At 36.9% G+C, this 22,217-nt stretch overlaps 1 protein-coding gene across 1 annotated transcript in view; it reads right to left on the reverse strand.

The window, feature by feature from the left end:
* Positions 1-1,001: 1,001 nt before the first annotated feature.
* LOC103086765 (procollagen-lysine,2-oxoglutarate 5-dioxygenase 2-like) overlaps positions 1,002-22,217 on the reverse strand; it is a gene marked incomplete at its 3' end in the record, with an annotated part of 73,327 nt that continues 52,111 nt past the window's right edge. Inside the window, exons 4-7 of the mRNA XM_007466029.1 lie at positions 7,246-7,409; positions 3,927-4,039; positions 2,325-2,388; positions 1,002-1,099 (exon numbers count right to left, since the gene is read on the reverse strand). Coding sequence (XP_007466091.1) covers positions 1,002-1,099; positions 2,325-2,388; positions 3,927-4,039; positions 7,246-7,409 — 439 coding nt within the window. The remainder of the gene's footprint in view (positions 1,100-2,324; positions 2,389-3,926; positions 4,040-7,245; positions 7,410-22,217) is intronic.

Here is a 22,217-nt window from a genome sequence, read left to right on the forward strand (position 1 = left end):
CTCTTCCCACAATGCAAGTTTATCTGGTAATCTCTTTTCTAGGTATTTATGAGTAAGCCAGGCATCATCTTAGTATCTCAGAACATTGTTTTAAGCACTGAATTACTAAACATATACGTGTATGTTTGTGTGTATATATGTGTGTATATACATGTGTATATATACTTAAGTGTATATGTAACAATTCATGTTCTATTTTAATTAGATTCCGGCGATACAATCTTATTACAAATTTTGCAGTCAGTAACACTGTCAGCAAGCTCAATTATACATGTTCCAAAAGCACATAAAATTTCATTAGACAAATTATACCTTTGTCAACTATAATCCATCAACCTTGTTATAGAATAAGTGCAAGAGGAAGCATTCTGGACCTACAGTTACACCCCAACGTTAAGAGAGCTATTAACTTTGACAACGGTGACTCAGGTGAAACAAATGATCCCTTACAAACCTCAACATTTCTTATTCAGAGAGGATACTCTGTATGAGGGAAATGTGGCTCACTCTCAAGTAAGCTATTACATTAAACACTAAACTGAAATGTGTTACAAATAGAATAGAAAGTTATCCATCTGAGGAAAAATCATCAGTTTGATTAATAGAAATGAAACCAGATAATACACTGTGTAAAAGATGAAACTAGTAAATTGTCGGCACCGAAATAAAACTTCTTAAAGATATTTTTAAGTTTTTTTTTTTAATTGAAGTGTAGTTGATTTACAATGTTGTACCAATCTCTGCTTTACAGCAAAGTGACTCAGTTATACACATATAGACATTCTTTTTTTGAAATATTCTTTTCCATTATGGTTTATCGCAGGATATTGAATACAGGTTCCTCTGCTATACGGTAGGACCTCGTTGTTTACCAAGCCTCTTAAAGATATTAAAGAAGGAGGGGAAGGAGGGAAAGGGGGAGGAGAAGAAGCCATTCTATATATTGCTCCATAATCTATCTCCAAGAAATAAGGAAACAGAGAATGGTCACTGTGACTCACCTTGGTGGGTCCATTTCCATTAATTGCCACTGGTAATGTTTCATAAAACACATTCTTAGCTCTGGCTTTGCCATTTTCAAATTTCAGAACAACTTCATCTGGGTTAAAAAGACAGATTTTAATAATCTAAAATGTGTATGTATGTATTCATACATACATATACATGTGTACATATATATATATACATCTTGTTTTTGTTATAAAATTTCTCATGCATGCTATTCCATGTGCTACACTTTTGGAGACTTTGCCTGCTCCAAGTCAGCAGATATCTAAAATGAAGGACAACACTGACACAGATATGGATTCTGAGCACCTGACTTTCTCCAACCTGGTGCTGGCAAACTGAGGTGCTAAGCCACCAAGGGGTCTTGGTGGAAGGAAAGCATCTTTGCGATACTGCCTCTGCCTTTTGAGAGTGACATAATCCCAGATGAATTAAATTACTGCCTCAATTTATTCATCTATAAAATGGGATTCTTGCCTGCTTTTCTAGGTTATTATAAAGATAATAACAATATATGTATGGCAAACAGAAAACTGCCAGGCATAAGCTAGGTTTCTACAACTGGCCATCACTGATAGTATTTCCAGTTCTTGAAAAACAGGCCTGATGTAAATTCCAGGAATATACAACTCACATGGGAGCAGAAACATTTTTTTGTTTTGTTTTCAAGTTCCTTTCCGCACATTTCCAGAGCACTCCAAACTAAATGCCTTCCGTTCTAAGAATCTTTTTACTTATGAACTGCCTTGAAGAACTGTACTGAACTGCAATGTATTTTTAATTTCTGAAATATTAATGCATTAATGTATGTTTATTTTTAATGTATCAATTAATTAAATTTAATGTGTTAATGTATTTTTGTCAAGATACATGTCTATCAGGAAAACACATATGGGCATGCACACACGCACACGCACTCACTCCACAGTGCACATGTCTCGTTACCAGTTACCTTTAACCTAGGTTAAAATACTCTAATAACTCCTGAGTAACTCACAATGTAAAGAGCTGATACCGAAAACCGTGTAATAACAAAGTGTAATTAATTCAAAACTATATCTACAGTCCCCAGATGGTGAGATACTAAAGTCTAAGTTACCTAAGGGCAGAAGCTTATCTCTTTGTACTATTCTTGGGAAATGATTTTAACTGAATGTATTTATATCAAGCTCAGCTTGAGCACAATGTTTTTAAAAGCTGCAATACCTACACATCAATCTTAGTCATAGTCCCAAATGAATATAACAAAAGACAGACAGTTGAAAACACAGGTGTTCATTTGCACACATGAGCAACCCAGTATTTAGGAAGCATACCTACAGCTCCATTTAAGGTCTGGAAAATTTTGCATTTGTGATCCAGTGTGATGTTAAGAGCTTCCTAAAAATGAGAATAGAAAAAAAATATTAAAAATGACAATAAAAACAGCAAACAACACTATCATGTTACTATAGTTTGCTTTTTTAGGAATTTAAAGATCCTATACATAAATTATTATAGCAACCTTCTTCAGAAAGACCCCTGTTAGGTTAAGCTGTTGAGGTTGGGGATTATTATCATGCAGCATAACCTCCCTGACTGCTATAATAGGTTTATAATTAATCAACCTAATCATAAAGATTAATCTGCTTTACAAATCTTATTCTCAATGTAGTTTTTCAGCTACATTGCTCTGTCATAATAATACTCCTAAAATTGTCTTTGCACGCTGTTATGGATTGAATTTTTGTGTTCCCTCAAAATTCCTATGTTCAAGCCCTAACCCTCCCTCTGTCTCTGTCTCTCTCCACCATGTGGGGACACAGCAAGAAGGTGGCTGCCGTCTATAAGCCAGGAAGAGAGCTCTCACCAGAAACCAACCATTCAGGCACCCTGATCTCAGATTTCTAGCCTCCAGAACGGTGAGAAAATAAAGTTCTGTTATTTTAGTCACCCAGTCTATGATATTTTGTTATGGTAAACCAAGCAGACTAAGACACATGCTAACCAGATAAAATCTTATGCTTAGAGAAAAACTTAAATAGGATTTACACAACGAAAAATATTACAGACCCAGCAGTGATATTTCAGAGGAAGCATCCTAAAGCAAAAACAATTAAATAAGACTCAGAGCACTTTCACTGTTGAATTACACTCAGAAAGACAAGCATCAAGCTGCACGGGCTAGCACTCATGCCAAGAGTAGGTTTCTGCTCTTGGATTAGAAACCAAGTCCTCAGGCTGGCCATGCCAGGCACGTAGAGACAGTAAAAAACTGGAGAAGGAAAATAAGCATTTAAAGAATACAGTTTCTTAAGAAGTATCTAATGAAAATATATAGATAACTGGAGTATTTATCTAAGAAAAAGCAGCAGCTACAATTGCAAACTCACTGTAAAATATACGTAAAAAAACACTTATGTTTCCTAATGACAGCACCTAGCAATACACAATTCAGTAAATTTTAGAACTGTACTGGTTATACATAGTAAACTTATGAAACATTAACTTACACTAGGTGAATATACTAAAAATATTATCAAATTAGAGAACTTTGTTTTTACTTTTCTCCAAAGTTTCATTTAAACCAGTCTCAGGAATATTGTCCTTAGGGTTTACGGCAGGCTGCTATTGTCCCCAACATTCCTCCCGTTAATAAGAGAATTCAGATTTTTAGTAGGACACATGTACTTGAAATAAAGAACAAAACTCCTTTGCATATTATGTGTGGCCAAATAAATATGTTCTGGTCAAAGAAAAGTATGAGAAAGTATTTTGTAAGACTTCTAGATAAGCTACTTAGGGAGCATTGACACAACTGAAATGGCCCTTTATTTATTATTCTGCCTGTTAATTGCCCAGAATATGGATGCAATGGCTGGAGCACCAGTAGCCATTTCAACAAGGAAGTTACACTGAAAGTGAGAGCTATTACCTACCCTCTTCAATGGATCAATGTAAATTTTAGTATAAAATAACTGATCATCATCATTATCCTGGAGATTCCACTGTTGAACTATACGGTTGATATATGGAGCATAACCAATAAATCCTGCAATACAAAAGAGAAAGAATAGAGGATTCAGAATTCAAAGACCAAAACTCACGTCTATGTTAATTTTATAGACCAGTCGCACAGATTTGTAAAGCTATTAGTCCTAATCCTTAATTTTGAATTTCACAGCTCACCATGACAGAAATATGAGTTATTGGGTATCCTTTGTTTCCATATATAAACTACAAGAGAGGAAGTTTTTACTACCAATTGCAAAATCAAAGACTCTCTTTGAATAAACGTATTCCCCAAATTAATTGACACAAGAGGGAGAACTAATGTTTTAGAAGGCTTGTAAGGGAAAAAAGAGTTACTAGGAAAAAATTAGAATTAGACAGAAGAATTTTCTTTCTGACCTTCTAAAATGCTGTTCCTAGATCCTTTGTAAAGGATTCACTGTTTCTGAAAAAAAAAAAAAAAACTCTACTACAGTGGTTTTAATGTTAGTATGCAATCAAAGGAATGTTGGATCTGTCACTGACTGCAAACATCCCAAAGAAATTTTATATCTAGGACATTTGGGGAATTTTTCCTTCACTGAGCTAGTCAGTAGTGTGTTTGCTAAACCATTTTCTGGCTGGGTTTTGTGTGTCATGGTCTGGAGAAAGGAAGTCTAAAATTGGATTTTTCACCTTGGCCTTAGAGCATAAGCATTAAATATGCCAACAACAGCTGTCTGTAAAAGACACAGAAAACAGGATCATTTTTCCCGTGTTTGAGTCTTCCCCTGAATTTCAGAAATGCAGCCAAACTGCTATGCTTCATTGATATGCAGTACTTTTTAAAAAGGACCAATTTTATTCCTGTGAATTGAAAGGAAACCTAGTTTGTTACCCTCAAAATTAAAATGTCCTCATAGGAATAAAAGAATTAAAAGAAATAAGTCAAGGAATATTATTGTTAACTAGAGAAAACAAGACAAAATGAAAACATGACTAAATCAATCACTGGTGGCCCATTTTTTTGTGTCATTTTTGCCAAATAAAAAAATCCCAAAACACTGAAAAAGATGTATTTTTTAATTCTTATAACCAATCTTTTGTGATAAAAAGCATATTCAAGAAGCAACACATGGTATTTTCCAATGGTTTATACTACTGTTTTTCAAAAACTATGTTTCCTTATCTGTTTCATAAATCCCAAGTGTCCTAAAAAGTGAAAAGGAATTACATCTATTTTCATAGTATGTGATATATATTTTATGATTTACATATTTCTATTAAACTGTCATATTATTTCAAAAGAATTAAGTTTCTAATATTATGCAATTTTCCTCATAAGGAAATATGTTTACTCTCCATGATAAAGATTTTTTTTAACCAAATGAGGTACCCACAAACAAAACTCATGTCTCTTAAATAACTCTCAATATATCATTCATAAACTTACACAAACTTTTATTGAACATACTTAGACTTTCTAGCATTTCTTTAATTATTTTGACTACAGAAGGCATAAGGATGACGTTTTGATGTCCTTGTATGATCACTTTCCCACATATAAACACCTTCTCCTTAATTAAACTTGCTCACAAAGGCACTCGCTAGTGTTTTGCTGTTTCCACAGTATTGTGCATCTGTTTGAGATTCACATTCTGGAGTAGATATATCGTTATCTAGATACATTTACATATGATGTATTTCACTCTACATGTTTAGAAAAACTAATAAATACAAAGTAAAACTTATCTCAGAGTTCCATAGCTAAGCGGCTCTTAAACTACCTAGGGCTTAGGATAAGTTAAAAGGTTAGCCATGTGTCACTGAGGGTCTGACAGTTGGAGATGGAAGCTGCACTCATTCCCAATTCAATTGCTCAGAGAAGTCAAGAGTGGGCAGCCATCTCTACTGTAAATCTAAGAGGAAGGACTGCTAAAATACTGAGGACAAAGTGACCAATATGAGAAACCCTGGGTTCTGTCTTGAATATTGAAGTAAAATCCAAAGGTGGTAGATAAATTAGGAGAAAAATTAAATGGTCAGGAGATCCCCAAAACTATGAACTTTTTAAAAACATGGAGATGAAGAGAAAAAGTGAGCTGAAACTAGGTAGTACACACTGGGATTTGAGGTTTCAAAAATGTGATATTTATGTGGGTTGACAAAGTTCCAAGGTACCATAAGGAAATGGGTTGCTAAAGTAAAATGCAGGTGAGTACGGCTGTTAATTGTGGCATCTCAGAAAAAGGGAATTACTTGCTGAAAGTTTCATTGACAAAAGTAACTGATCAAAGTCTAGATTCCAGACATGATGATATCTCAAGCAGCACTTATTTGAACTGACCTGAATACAATCAGTTATTATATATAAATTACCCCAAAATCTGTTTTCCCAGTGTGGCTTGCAATTTCCACCCAACTTGTTTCTTTGACATGTCCCCCATCCTACAGCCATGTCTTCTGGCCATGTGTTTATATTATTCACAATCTAAGGAAAACATTTTGGAGTTATAATAAGGTCCAAAGTCAAATTTTATTTTTTGAAGGAAAGAGGGAAATGTGATAATTTGTTCCTTTAATCTATGGTGGCATAGCTAATGCAGTACTTAAAGTACACCTAGACACTCAATGTTGAATCTTTTTTTGACTAGGGATTTCAAGATAAATAATTTACTCCAATATATTTAAAATATAGATAAAATTAAGTAATGCCTATTTTTTAAAGCTACATGAGTGTAACTTGCACTTTTTCCTAAGTAAGGGAATTTACTAAACCCATTGTCCTAGAGCCAGAAAATTCTTAATGAAATTATAGTCAGAAGACATGGATCCCTGTTGTTTTTCCTTTAATAACTAAATGTCTCTAAAAAAAGTCACTTAAATCGGGGAAACATGGGTTTTCTCACTTATAATGCAGAAATAATAACATTTACACCGCCTAGTGTTGTTAGGAGTATCATATGATATAATAGATGAAAAAATGCTTTGTCAACTATAAAATGCACTGTGGATTTTTTTTTTTTTTTTTTTTTTTTTTTTGTGTAAGACGAACCCGCGTCCTCCGCATCGGCAGGCGGACTCTCAACCATTGCACGACCAGGGAAGCCCTGGATTTTAAACTGATATAATTTTCCCATAGGAAAAGAAGATAATGGTTATTTCAAACCTCATGTCTACAGTTACATATTTTAGAAAAGGTTGTTTCATCAATATTTATAATTTACTATGACTTGCATTACGCTTTTCCTCCAGCACCTTACCCACCTCCCGAATTCAGGTAGCGCTTCCCAATGTGCACAATGGGATACTTGTCTGCTAGTCTTTTATCCGGCCACAGAATTCCATCTGCTGCAAAGACCACTTTGTGGTTCGACTTTTGGAACTTTTTTAGAACTTCTTCTGGACCACCAGCAAATATAACATTAAAGCTGTTTGATGAGGGAAAAAAGAAGTTTTAAAATATAGTTGCCAGAATTTAGACATATAAACCAAGAAACAGTCTCTAACAAAAGTCAGAATTTAGAATCCAACACAGGATTAATACCAACTATTTACAGAGTAAACCAAACAAGCTTCCCTCAACTTAAATTATATGGATTGTATTAAATTATTAGTGTTTACATTACATTGGCAAATGAAATCCAAATAAAAGACAGCTTTTTTATTTAGCATTAATATTTTTCAATAATCACTTACTCTCCAAAATTAAAATTCTAAAAGTGTTGAAATGTTAAGAATCAGTAACTTGCTGTATAATATAAACACAATCATTGACAGAAGCTGCCATTGTAACTGCCTAATGTTTCTATCTAATTTGTACCCATCTATTACAATTTCTGAAGATTTCTTTATCTTTGACAAAATGTGTTTACCTACTAAATGTCATCAATATAAATTTATATTTGAATCACTATTTAGCCTGAAATCCGAAAATAAAAGTATATGGACAAGTGCATTTTTTAAAGCTCAATACACTTGAAGAAAATATGTAAAAAAATGAAATTTATAGTTTCACTGATTTTTCTGGGGACTTTATTCCTCATAGTTCATCCACAGAATCACAATGACTTATAATATGAAATTATTATAATTCTTAAAATAATTCTTGCTACAACTACAAATTCTTTTGCAACTTTTTTTAACATCAGAGTACCTCAAAACCAAAGGTTTCCAAAGATAATAAATTAATGACTTGACATCCCAGGTGGCAAACAAGAAGAGTAAACTAATGCTCTTTATTTTTTTTTTAATTTTATTTATTTTTTTTAATTTTTACTATTTATTTGGTTGCACCGGGTCTTAGTTGCAGCAGGCAGGCTCCGTAGTTGCAGCTCACCAGCTCCTTAGTTGCAGCATGCGGGCTCATTAGTTGCGGCATGCATGTGGGATCTAGTTCCCTGAACAGGGATCGAACCCGGGCCCCCTGCATTGGGAGTGTGGAGTCTTATCCACTGCGCCACCAGGGAAGTCCCACTAATGCTCTTTAACTTAGCACCAGGTCTTCCTAATAGCCAATAGTCGAAATGCACTGCTGTGATATCTGAATTGGGGAGTAAGGAGGCTGTTCCACATGCCTTTGCCAGACTTGCTCTCAAGGAGTTTGTTAATATGCTAGGACAGTATTAATGCATCAGGCAACATTTAATAACTTTCTATATATGAATTATTTTATCAAAATAAAAGACTATTTCTCATCTCTATAAAAGTAAAAATCCAATGAAACTTTAAAAAATTAGTTTAGCAAGAATAGCGTAAGTTTACACTTATGGCAGAGATGCTAACTGACCCCCATATGCCCCCAAAGGCATTCCTATGCCTTTATTTTAATAATGGAATCCCTCATGATAACTGGGCACATGGCTAAAGATTACTCTGAAGCCATGTGGCCACATGACCAAGTCTGTCCAACAGAGTGTGAGTGGAACTGGTGTGTTCCTGCAGTCCCCAGGTCTTGTGCTTTAAAAAGGAAGCTGCCTACCCTCTGTTTCCTGTCTCTTTTTTTCCCTTAAAGAACCAGACTTCACAAGTATACACGTCCTCACCAGATAGTCCATTTCTCAATCTTTTTTTTTAAAAAAAAAAAGAGGATTAAAATGTTGCTAATGTGCAACTAAATTTAATAATTATGCCTAGCCAATTTTTTAAAAAATAGTAAACGTAAAGTTGGAGTCAGAGAGATAGACTATTTTTTTTTCATTTTAAATTGTTCTAGAGAATTTAAATTTTATCATTGCTTTTTATTTCAGTTACAAAAAGTAACTTCAAAATTAAAACATATATTGATATATGTGTACATAGATACACTTTTTGGCATATAGTTTTTTCTTTCTTCTAGGATCAATGGGCAGGAAATTTTTAATACTATTAATAACATAATCATAAAGTGACTCAGTGCGTACAATTTGAAGTCTGCCAGTTGGGTTTCTAATTCCAGCTCTGTCACTTGCTATCTGAGTAACCACAGACAAGTTAGTAATTTAAACTCTTTATGTTTTAGTTTCTTTAAGTATAAAATGAGGGGGAAAGTAGTATCTATCTCATCAAGTTATTGTTAAAAATAAAAAAGAACAATACTTGACCCATTATAATCTCTCAAAAAAGTTAACAAAATTAACATTACTGTTACTATAGGAAAGGGACTGAGGAAACAAGAGTTAGGAGAAAAACTCATTTTTAAGTTTACACCAGTCTGTAGTTTTAAACAACTTTATTTTTAGCCAAATACACATACATTTTAAGATAAATTTTAAATCAGAATAAATTTGTTCTGACTAAAACCTCAAGCCAACTCTTCCCTCCCTATTTATTTACAAAACTGAATTAATCTGACTTCACAAAATGATATTTACATGAATACAACAAGTTTCTTTTTTTCTTATAAGTACAACTGATTTCATCAGTATGATCACTTTAGATTTTTGTCTCCTAGGATAATCCTATCTCTTCTAACAGGGATATTTTCCTCAAGACTGCTAGTCACCAATATAATTTTTTTTTAATATTGAAGATTAGGAAATAAGACCAGTTTTACATGTAAGTGAGCCATGAGCGGTGAGGCAAGCAAAGCAAACCCTCTGAGGCAGAGACTGCCTGGCAAGTTGCAGAGGAACACCAACACATTGTCTGGAGAGATGGATGAAGAGAGTTCATTATGTCAGAGAAACATATGATTGGAGACTTGGACCAAATTGATTCAGATATTTTGTAGGTAGCATCATGTATTCAAAGCTATAAATGCACAGTTGGCAAAGTGATTGTTTTGTCTTTGTAATCCCAGCGAAGGATATAGTATCTCCACAGTATAGCTCAAACTATTAGCAGACGTCAGTAGCTTGAGAAGGAGTGTTAGCAACTTGTGCTCTTATAATTTAGTATTTTATAAGCAGGCATTACCTTTATAAACAAAAAGCAATTCCTGTAAAGCAAAATGTAAAAAGGCAAAAATTATCTTCATGTAATTCAAATGAGGATCTGACTTTGAATAAAAATTGAAGGTTGCTGAAATGTTCCCCTTTTCTTCTAGTAGCATTGCTGTTTCTGTGTTTAAGTACTTCAGGAAAGTTCTTTGAACCGATTTAACTTTTCAAAGAGCAAGAAAGGTTTTCTACTTAAAATTATTTTAGCCACAACAACCCAAAAGCTCAAACTTTCTAAAAAATGCACAATAGTCATAAAAATAATTCTCATAGTAAATCGGTCCATTTAAATATGAAGAATAAAATAAAACTTTCCACAGCTAACTGTGGTAAATATTCCTGGGTCCTGCAAAAACCATAAGGTAGAAACCTCATGTGGTCATATTGAGTCCTCTAGCAGACATGTCAGTGTTCTAGCTCTAAGAGGTCATTGAAACTTTTACAAGTGTTTGCCCTTCTGTGTTCCCTGTTTCTGTGGCACCAGCAACCATACAGTCACCCAAGCTGAAAATCTTTCACTCAGCCTTCCCTCCTCCCTTTCCAAAGCTTCTCTCATCAAATATTTTTCCAGATCCCATTGATTCCATCTACTTAATCTATTTAGAATTTAAAGCCTCTCTACTCCCACTAGAAGTCACTGGACGAGATTAATTCAAACACCCTACAAGCCTCCACATCACCCACCTTCCTCCCCACTTCTAACAAGGACTGTCTGACAAACTGTCCTGAAAACTATTCTGTGCCAGTCCCCTGACTGAATCGGTGGTTCTCCACTATGGTCTAAAGTAGGACACAGCAAATATTTACTATCTAGCCTTTCACAGAAAATACCTTAGGCTTTGAGGGCAATATGGTCTCTGCTGAGTGACTCAACTCTGCCATTGTGGTACAAAGCAGCCATAGGCAATATGCAAATAATTGAGCATAGCTGTGCTCCAATAGAACTATTTACAAAAAAGAGCCTGGGCCAGTCCATAGTTTACCAAACCCTGGCCTGTAAAATAAAATCTAAATGAATCAGCCTCACATTAATAACGTTCCATTAAATAACCTGTTCTGATGTCACACTGAATTATTTGATCTGTCCTCCATATCTTTAATCATGATGTTTCGTCTGCTTAGCACGTCTTTTCCCAATCATGTCCAAACCATTCACCCTCAAGGCCCATTTCAAAGGTCACCTCCTCTACAAACCTCTACTTGAGCAGCATAAATGTAAAAGATCGTTTCCTTCCTCTTAACCTCCACAGCTCTTTTCCTCTCCTTTTTCACAGAATGTTTTATCTTCTACTCTTCATGCTGGGATTGCCTGTTTATACTAGACTGCATGGTCTTCCTTCAGATCCACGACTTTATTCATCTGTATATTCCCCCTACAGGGGAGCCAGAGAAGAAAGCAACAGAAGTGTTCCTTAAGCTTATTTATTTGTTCCTCGCCACTGATATAAACTTAAGCCAAAAGTTATAATCACCCAAACTATTAGCAGCTAGTGTTTAAAAGCTTAAAAGCTAATGAAACTGAAGCAAGCAAGTAGCAACACACCTGATAATTCTGTCTTTATTTTTTTTTATACATCTTCATTGGAGTATAATTGCTTTTCAATGGTGTGTTAGTTTCTGCTTTATAACAAAGTGAATCAGCTATACGTATACACATATCCCTATATCCCCTCCCTCTTGCATCTCCCTCCCTCCCACCCTCCCTATCCCAACCCTCTAGGTGGTCACAAAGCACGAAACTGATCTCCTTGTGCTACGTGGCTGCTTCCCACTAGCTATCTGTTTTACACTTGGTAGTGTATATATGTCCATGCCACTCTCTCGCTTTGTCCCAGCTTACCCTTACCCTCCCCGTATCCTCAAGTCCATTCTCTACATCTGCGTCTTTATTCCTGTCTTGCCCCTAGGTTCTTCAGAACCTTTTTTTTATTTTTTAGATTCCATATATATGTGTTAGCATACGGTATTTGTTTTTCTCTTTCTGACTTACTTCCCTCTGTATGACAGACTCTAGGTCCTTCATGTCTTCACCTTAAACAGGTATCTATATTTTCATAGCTAATTAATGCCACAAGCCAATATTATGGAACCACTCTCCCCCCACCCCACCTAAAGGAAAAAGCAGTTGGAAATGTCCACCCAACAGAACTTGTAGAATAGATTACAATGAAATCACGATGGAAATGATTAAATTTATTGCAGAAATTTTGAAGGAGGGGGAAGGAATTAGTTCGGATAAAGTGGGTTCTATTTTAAAAACTATTACTTGGGGGAGTTTTCCTCCAAATGGTATATAATTTCATTTTCTGAATATAGAATTTTTACTGAGGCTGGGTAGAGGTAGGAGTCAAATAAGGACACTGGCTAGGTGGAGGGTCATGTTCTCCAGACAGTTTCCTGAGAGTAGCCTTGTGCTGGAGTAACACTAGCAGAGGGCAGCCAAGGAGAGAATGTGGCAAAGACCTCAAACTGCCCAAGCTGCTAGCTACCTGTCATTATCACTTGGTGTTTCTGGATCAGTCTCTTTATCGTAAAATAAATGGTGAAATGAAAATCTCCCTCTGATTTTAAATGATAGTTAAACTTATCTCTGCAACACTAGAACTTTCAAATCTGATAACTATTTGGTGCACAATAAACATTCATTGAATCAATGAAGAAATTAAGAAGCTCTTTTTTAATCCCCAGCATTTATTATGATGTAGCTACAGCATGCCAGATACAACGTATACAAACCTATGGATAGAAAAGTGTATCCAGAGGGCAAAATTTCTGTCCCAGTCACCTCCCTGATCCAGCCACAGCAGCTAGCACCATATTTTACACAATAACAGATGCTTAATATATGTTTACTCAGAAAAAACAAGATTCAAGGAGAGGATAATCTGGTTTTGGGGAAAAATTATATATATATACACACACACACACACACACACACACACACACACACACACACATCTAGATTTAATAATGGTTACTGTTTGGCTATATTTGCTTTATATATATCACACACACACACACACACACACACACACACACACACACACACATACTGACACAAAAATAGACAAATTACTACCATTTATCTAGATATATATAAACAACCAATGCTTCTTTTGTATACAATCGGCTTCTTCCTTATTTCAACATATCCACCAATATACTCAGTAAACACTGATAAGAACATTTGAACAATTTGAAAAAATGTCACTCGTTTCCTGCATAATTCCTAATCATACTTCACACTACCATGGAGGAGTCTGAAGGCACTGCCTATGTCTAAGTGTCAGCTAAAGATTTCAACCTTTCCTTCAAAAAAAAGGGAAAAAATTAAAAAGCGGTGTAGAAACTGAAAACTCTGATGTGTTCTGGCTTTCTTTCATACTAATATAATGAAATGTTGTCCATCACTAATGACTAGGTTCTTTGTGTCTGCACACTTAAGCTGTCCTCACTGTCAAAAAGAAGTCCATCAAATAAATCTGCCATAGTTAGTTAAAATTTTAGCCATCATTCTTTTTTTTTTTCTTTGGCGGTACACAGGCCTCTCACCGTTGTGGCCTCTCCCATTGCAGAGCACAGGCTCCGGACGCGCGGGCTCAGCGGCCATGACTCACGGGCCCAGCCACTCCGCGGCATGTGGGATCTTCCCGGACTGGGGCACAAACCCGCGTCCCCTGCATCGGCAGGCGGACTCTCAACCACTGCGCCACCAGGGAAGCCCAGCCATCACTCTTAAAAAGCTTTGCTTTTAGAAAATTTTCACTCTGCCTTCTGTATAAACTATGTAAGACAATACAAAATGTAGGCATATTGGGAATGTAACCTAAATTATGAGAGATATAAAATGTTTATTTCATAGAATAAAATAAGATAGGATCTGGTCCCCTGTAGAACTAATATATATAAATTATACTTCTTAATAACAACAAAATCACAAACAATTAGCAAAATGATCAAATAAAACATAATCTTTCACAGTTTTCTAAAGTAAATGATTCTAAAGAGATTATGCAAACATTCAAGTTTTTTTTGAAGACACACATTTTTCTTCTAAATTTGATTGGTTCAGTTTTGTTTGCAGAATTAGTGTAATACAAGAATTCCTTGAGGGTGGGATCTGTGTGTCGATCTCTTTTTCTATAGTGTTAAGTTCAATACCTGGGTCAAAGCTTCTGCTCAAGACATGTATTCTGAATGCAAAGTGAAAAATATGCTCACTGATGTCACTTCTAATATTTAATTAGAAGTTAAAAGAAACAAACATTGGTTGACATGGGAAAGATCAAAAGAAGCAGCAGCAGCATTTTCATTGTTTCTAATCAAAAATCAATTTTTAACATAATTTCTATCTTTGAGATTTAGAAAATGTGGATGCTTTCCTGCCTTTAAGTCACTTTATTTCTCCAGAAGAATGAAGAAAAAAATCTTTAAAAATAGTCTCAAAACATCCACCATATTTCTGCCTCTTGCAAGATGTTTCTCCGTCTTTTTAATGAAATATACTGTTACCTAGTATTTATTGATTCCTTGCTATTTACCCTGACAATATGTAAATCAGGTACAGCTCTAAGCTTCACTGTCTGAAGCATAAAAACAATTACAATTCAACATGAAAAGTGAACAAAAGCTAGCAATATACAATCAAAGTGAGATGAGGCATATACACTAACAGCAAAGATTTCTGTAACTAAGACTATCCCTCAATTTTCAACCAGTGTTTGCTGGATCAATCTCCCAGAACACAGCCACCTAGAAAACTACTATAATATCAGCTTTACTTTATATTTATTTATTTATTTTGCGTTGCGTGGGCCTCTCACTGTTGTGGCCTCTCCCCTTGCAGAGCACAGGCTCCGGACGCACAGGCTCAGAGGCCATGGCTCACAGGCCCAGCCGCTCCGCGGCATGTGGGATCTTCCCGGACGGGGGCACGAACCCATGTCCCCTGCATCGGCAGGCGGACTCTCAACCACTGCACCACCAGGGAAGCCCTACTTTACATTCATTTTAATTCAATATCAAGTTTACTTTTATATTGTGACATTGACTACCGTTCTAGTTTTTTTTAAATTCAGTCTACCTTACTGCTATCATTAGTTAGCAAGAGCCTATAAATTACAAAGTCAATTCCCTTATCTTACCTCAAAGTCATAGAGCTAGTCGTCTTTAAACAAATACTTTAATGAACTGGGGAGTTGCTATACTTCAATGAACTGGGGAGTTGCTATATAGCAAAATCCTTGGGTAGGTATTTTCAGAGAGGAAATACTCCTTTTGGTGAGGCCAAGAACCACCACCAAATACGTCTTTCAATTATTTCATATATTGGGAGTCTTTCAAAACAAAGCACATCTGTATTCCGTTTAATGGTGTTACATCCAGTGCCGCCAAAAAAATATAAATTTCTGCTCCGTCCACATTCAAACTCACTCAACCACTACCACCAGGGAAGCCCTACTTTACATTCATTTTAATTCAATATCAAGTTTACTTTTATATTGTGACATTGACTACCGTTCTAGTTTTTTTTAAATTCAGTCTACCTTACTGCTATCATTAGTTAGCAAGAGCCTATAAATTACAAAGTCAATTCCCTTATCTTACCTCAAAGTCATAGAGCTAGTCGTCTTTAAACAAATACTTTAATGAACTGGGGAGTTGCTATACTTCAATGAACTGGGGAGTTGCTATATAGCAAAATCCTTGGGTAGGTATTTTCAGAGAGGAAATACTCCTTTTGGTGAGGCCAAGAACCACCACCAAATACGTCTTTCAATTATTTCATATATTGGGAGTCTTTCAAAACAAAGCACATCTGTATTCCGTTTAATGGTGTTACATCCAGTGCCGCCAAAAAAATATAAATTTCTGCTCCGTCCACATTCAAACTCAAATAATCACACCAACTGTATGTCTAACTACTTTTATTCTAAAGAATTTTCTTTAGCCTAAAAGAAAATGAATAAAACAAATGACCAAAGTTTTTATTATTTATCTGATACTCAAAAGTATTCTACAACATACTTACTTCAAGGTCTGGACTCTGCTGGTTTATGTTTTACTGTACCCAGCACAGAACAAGTTTGTGGGAATATTCAGTATGTATCGAATTTACTCACAATAACTTAAACACCTTTTGTTATATATTGGCCTACGTATTATCCTTAAAAAAACAAAAACAAAAACAAAAAACTGCCCATTATGTAATAATAATTAGGCCTGACCATATGTCTTCAATGTGACTAGACTAAAAGAAATACATGTTTTACTAGGTAATTCTAAAAGTAATGCAGAGTACCTTATTATAAATTCAAAACGTTCAGCTACCTTGACCCAGGTGAATTATAAAATCATTATAATTTTAATCCATAGGGAATCTTCAGCTATCATGTTACAATATTTGTCCCCAAAATCTTTATGAGCCTATTTCAAAAGAACTCATCACTCTTTGTCCATGAAAGTCATTAAATCCATTATATTTACTGGTGATTGTTCTAATCAAAGGGAGACTGTCAACTTTGCAAACTTTTTAAATTGCAGTAAAACACATATGCACACGCACGTGTGCGCACACACACTGCAGTATGAAATAACTTGAAAAATAGTCTGTGGTACTTTCTCATATGGAGAGCTTCAGTTTTCATTTTGTTTTAAGTAGAACCCAAACCCTTGCAAAATATTTATTTTTATCTGAAATAAACATGATAAATCTTAACTTAGAGTATATTTATAAACACCCAGTCTCTAATTTTAAACGTTCATCCAAAAGTCAGTTTAGAATATATATTCCCGTGGAAACGATGTTATAAGGTTGCTTCCAAGTTAATTCACAAAAGCCCATCTAAATGAGCACAAGGAATCACTGTGGGTTATTGGAAATGTTCTAAAATTGAATAGTGAAGATAACTGCATGACTCTGTAAATTTAATAAAAATTATTGAATTTTTCACTTAAAATAAGTGTGTCACAGTACATAAGTTCTACCTCAACAAAGCTGTTTTCTAAAAAAAAATACTATTTAAACTATTAAGTACATAAATCTTGGTATTTTTTTTCATATAGTAGCAACCTATGCTTCCATAAAACTAATTAGTACAGTTAAACTGTCCTTTAAAAAAATCATATAAGAAGTAGGAATTTGATTTATTAAAATTGCAATAAATTCTGAACTGTAGCCTTAACCAGAGGTAAGCTTAATTAGATTAGCAATATTGTTGCAAAATGGTTTTCCTATTTCAAATAATTTACAGTCTAATTCATTTCTCCTAGACCTTGGATTACCCACAATTTCTACTGTATTGATTTTACTTGTACACAGTACTTTTTAAAAAGGTGTTGTTTTAAAAAAAAAGAGAGAGAGAGAGAAAAGAGCTCTAAAGTGGCACCAGTTGTCCATCCTTCTTTATCTTGGTTACTTATTCATTATTCCTAGGTTTCTCCAGGAGGACAGATATGGCAGGTGGGGATGACAGAGAAAATGTTAATGCTTCTTCCTAGACAAGGGCTTGGCTGAGTTGGGCATGCATGTTTCCGGTTAGCTGGCTGTTCTCACAGAGGGAGTTGTCAAGAAATTTAATCTTTGGTTCACTGATAAATCCCAAATACTAACAGTGCCTGGCACACACTGGACCTTCCATTAAAATTTTATTGCTGTCTTTTCTGTCACACTGGATCTTAAAGTATCATCTAAATAAACAAATCCAACCTCAAGCAGTCTTCAGATATCTCACAGTGTCCCTTTTCTTATTAGAAACAAATTGGCCCCTTATTAAACTAGTTTCTTCCAAGCCTAAATCTGAGATGGGGGATAGTGGGGAGGGGCAGTCTGATAGGACAGTAAAGGGAGAGAAAAAACAGTTCTTCCTAAAATGCAGAAAGAGGTTTGGGAATCCAAAACTATTACTGGCTCATATGTGGTAACTTCTGCAAGGAGAATTTGCCTCAAAGTCAGTCAAAACATAGGTGTGGCAAGTTCAAGCTGACCAAAATGGTTGTTTAAAATCCATGGTAATTTTAACCCAAACATACTCAATATTTAATCTAAACCGTTTATTATCAACTTCCTCCTCTTTTTTCTAAGGGTAAAAAAATATATAATAGGGGCGGTGGAAAGATGGCGGAGGAGTAAGACGCGGAGATCACCTTCCTCCCCACAAATACACCAGAAATACACCTACATGTGGAACAACTCCTACAGAACACCTACTGAATGCTGGCAGAAGACCTCAGACCTCCCAAAAGGCAAGAAACTCCCTACGTACCTGGGTAGAGCAAAAGAAAAAATTAATTAAAAACAGAGACAAAAGAATAGGGACGGCACCTGCACCAGTGGGAGGGAGCTGTGAAGGAGGAAAGGTCTCCACACCCTAGGAAGCCCCTTCGCGGGCAGAGATTGCGGGAGGCGGAGCGGGGAGCTTCGGAGCCGCGGAGGAAAGCGCAGCAACGGGGGTGCGGAGGGCAAAGCGGAGAGATTCCCGCACAGAGGATCGGTGCCGACCAGCACTCGCCAGCCCGAGAGGCTTGTGTGCTCACCCCGCCGGGGCGGGCGGGGCTGCGAGCCGAGGGTCGGTTTCGGTCGGAGCTCAGGGAGAGGACTGGAGTTGGCGACTTGAACATAGCTCGAAGGGGTTAGTGCGCCACGGCTAGCCGGGAGGGAGTCCGGGGAAAAGGCTGCACCTGCTGAGGAGGCAAGAGACTTTTTCTTGCCTCTGTGTTTCCTGGTGCGCGAGGAGAGGGGTTTTAAGAGCGCTGCCTAAAGGAACTCCAGAAACGGGCGCGAGCCGCGGCTAAAAGCTCGGAAACCAGAGACGGGCGGGAGACGCTAAGGCTGCTGCTGCCGCCACCAAGGGGCCTGTGTGCGAGCACAGGTCACTATCCCCACCCCTCTTCCGGGGAGCCTGTGCAGCCCGCCACTGCCAGGTTCCCGGGACCCAGGGACAATTTCTCAGGGAGAACACACGGCGGGCCTCAGGCTGCTGCAACGTCACGCCGACTTCTGCCGCCGCAGGCCCGCCCCGCACTCCGTGCCCCTCCCTGCCCCCGGCCTGAGTGCGCCAGAGCCCCCGAGTCAGCGGCTCCTTTAACCCCGTCCTGTCTGAGCAAAAAACAGACGCCCTCCAGCGACCTACACGCAGAGGCAGGGCCAAATCGAAAGCTGAGCCCCTGTGAGCTGTGAGAACAAAGAAGAAAAAGGGAAATCTCTCCCAGCAGCCTCAGAAACAGCGGATTAAAGCTACACAATCAATTTGATGTACCCTGCCTCTGTGGAATACATGAATAGACAGCGAATCATCCCAAATTGAGGAGGCGGACTTCTAGAGCAAGATCTATGATTTTTTCCCCTTTTCCTCTTTTTGTGAATGTGTATGTGTATGCTTCTGTGTGAGATCTTGTCTGTATAGGTTTGCTTCCACCATTTGTCCCAGCGTTCTATCCGACCTTTTTTTTTTTAAATTTTTTTCTTAATAATTAATTTTAATTTAAAGAACTCTATTATACTTTACCTTCTTTCTATCTTTCCTTCCTTCCTTCCCTTTTTGAGACAACGAATCGTCCCAAATTGAGGAGGTGGACTTGGAGAGCAAGTTTTATGATTTTTTCCACTTTACCTCTTTTTGTGAGGGTATATGTGTATGCTTCTATGTAAGATTTTGTCTCTATAACTTTGCTTCCACCATTTGTCCTAAGGTTCTATCCTTCCCTTTTTTTTTTTCTCTAAATAATTATTTTTTTAATTCAATAACTTTATTATACTTTATTTTATTTTACTGTATCTTCTTCCTGTATTTTTTCCTTCCGTCCCTCATTCCTTCCTTCCTTCCCTCCTCCCTCCCTCCCTCCCTCCTTTCTTTCCTTCTTGCCTTCTTCCTTTCTTTTCTTCTTTCTTCCTTGCTTCCTTCCCTTTCTTTCTTTCTTTCTTTCCTATTTCCTCCTACTTCTACTAATTCTCTCTACTTTCTCTCCCTTTTATTCTGAGCCGAGTGGATGAAAGGCTCTTGCTGCTCCAGCCAGGAGTCAGGACTCTGCCTCTGAGGTGGGAGAGCCAACTTCAGAACACTCGTCAAGAAGAGACCTCCCAGCCCCACATAATATCAAACGGCGAAAATCTCCCAGAGATCTCCATCTCAACACCAGCACCCAGCTTCACTCAACGACCAGCAAGCTACAGTGCTGGACAACCTATGCCAACCATATAGCAAAACAGGAACACAACCCCACCCACTAGCAGAGAGGCTGCCTAAAATCATAATAAGTCCACAGACACCCCAAAACACACCACCAGACATGGACCTGCCCACTAGAGAGACAAGATCTAGCCTCATACACCACAACACAGCCACTAGCCCCCTCCACCAGGAAGCCTACACAACACACTGAACCAACCTTAGCCACTGGAGACAGACATCAAAAACAACGGGAGCTACGAACTTGCAGCCTGCAAAAAGGTGAACCCAATCACAGTAAGATAAGCAAAATGAGAAGACAGAAAAACACACAGCAGATGAAGGAGCAGGATAAAAACCCACCAGACCTAACAAATGAAGAGGAAATAGGCAGTCTACCTGAAAAAGAGTTCAGAATAATGATAGTAAAGATGATCCAAAATCTTGGAAATAGAATGGACAAAATGCAAGAAGCAGTTAACAAGGACCTAGAAGAAATAAAGATGAAACAGACAATGATGAACAACACAATAAATGAAATGAAAAATACTCTAGATGGGATCAATAGCAGAATAAATGAGGCAGAAGAACGGATAAGTGACCTGGAAGATAAAATAGTGGAAATAACTACTGCAGAGCAGAATAAAGAAAAAAGAATGAAAAGAACTGAGGACAGTCTCAGAGACCTCTGGGACAACATTAAACGCACCAACATTCGAATTATAGGGGTTCCAGAAGAAGAAGAGAAAAAGAAAGGGACTGAGAAAATATTTGAAGAGATTATAGTTGAAAACTTCCCTAATATGGGAAAGGAAATCGTTAATCAAGTCCAGGAAGCACAGAGAGTCCCATACAGGATAAATTCAAGGAGAAATACGCCAAGACACATATTAATCAAACTGTCAAAAACTAAATACAAAGAAAGCATATTAAAAGCAGCAAGGGAAAAACAACAAATAACACACAAGGGAATCCCCATAAGGTTAACAGCTGATCTCTCAGCAGAAACTCTACAAGCCAGAAGGGAGTGGCAGGACATACTGAAAGTGATGAAGGAGAAAAACCTGCAACCAAGATTACTCTACCCAGCAAGGATCTCATTCAGATTTGATGGAGAAATTAAAACCTTTACAGACAAGCAAAAGCTGAGAGAGTTCAGCACCACCAAACCAGCTTTACAACAAATGCTAAAGGAACTGCTCTAGACAAAAACACAAGAGAAGGAAAAGTCCTATAATAACGAACCCAAAACAATTTAGAAAATGGGAATAGGAACATACATATCGATAATTACCTTAAATGTAAATGGACTAAATGCTCCCACCAAAAGACACAGATTGGCTGAATGGATACAAAAACAAGACCCATATATATGCTGTCTACAAGAGACCCACTTCAGACCTAGAGACACATACAGACTGAAAGTAAGGGGATGGAAAAAGATATTCCATGCAAATGGAAACCAAAAGAAAGCTGGAGTAGCAATTCTCATATCAGACAAAATAGACTTTAAAATAAGGACTATCAGAAGAGACAAAGAAGGACACTACATAATGATTAAGGGATCGATCCAAGAAGAAGATATAACAATTGTAAATACTTATGCCCCCAACATAGGAGCACCTCAATACATAAGGCAAATACTAACAACCAT

The sequence above is a fragment of the Lipotes vexillifer genome, unplaced genomic scaffold (genome assembly GCF_000442215.2).
Source record: "Lipotes vexillifer unplaced genomic scaffold, Lipotes_vexillifer_v1.1 scaffold1064, whole genome shotgun sequence".
In the NCBI taxonomy this organism is placed as follows: Eukaryota; Metazoa; Chordata; class Mammalia; order Artiodactyla; family Lipotidae; genus Lipotes; species Lipotes vexillifer.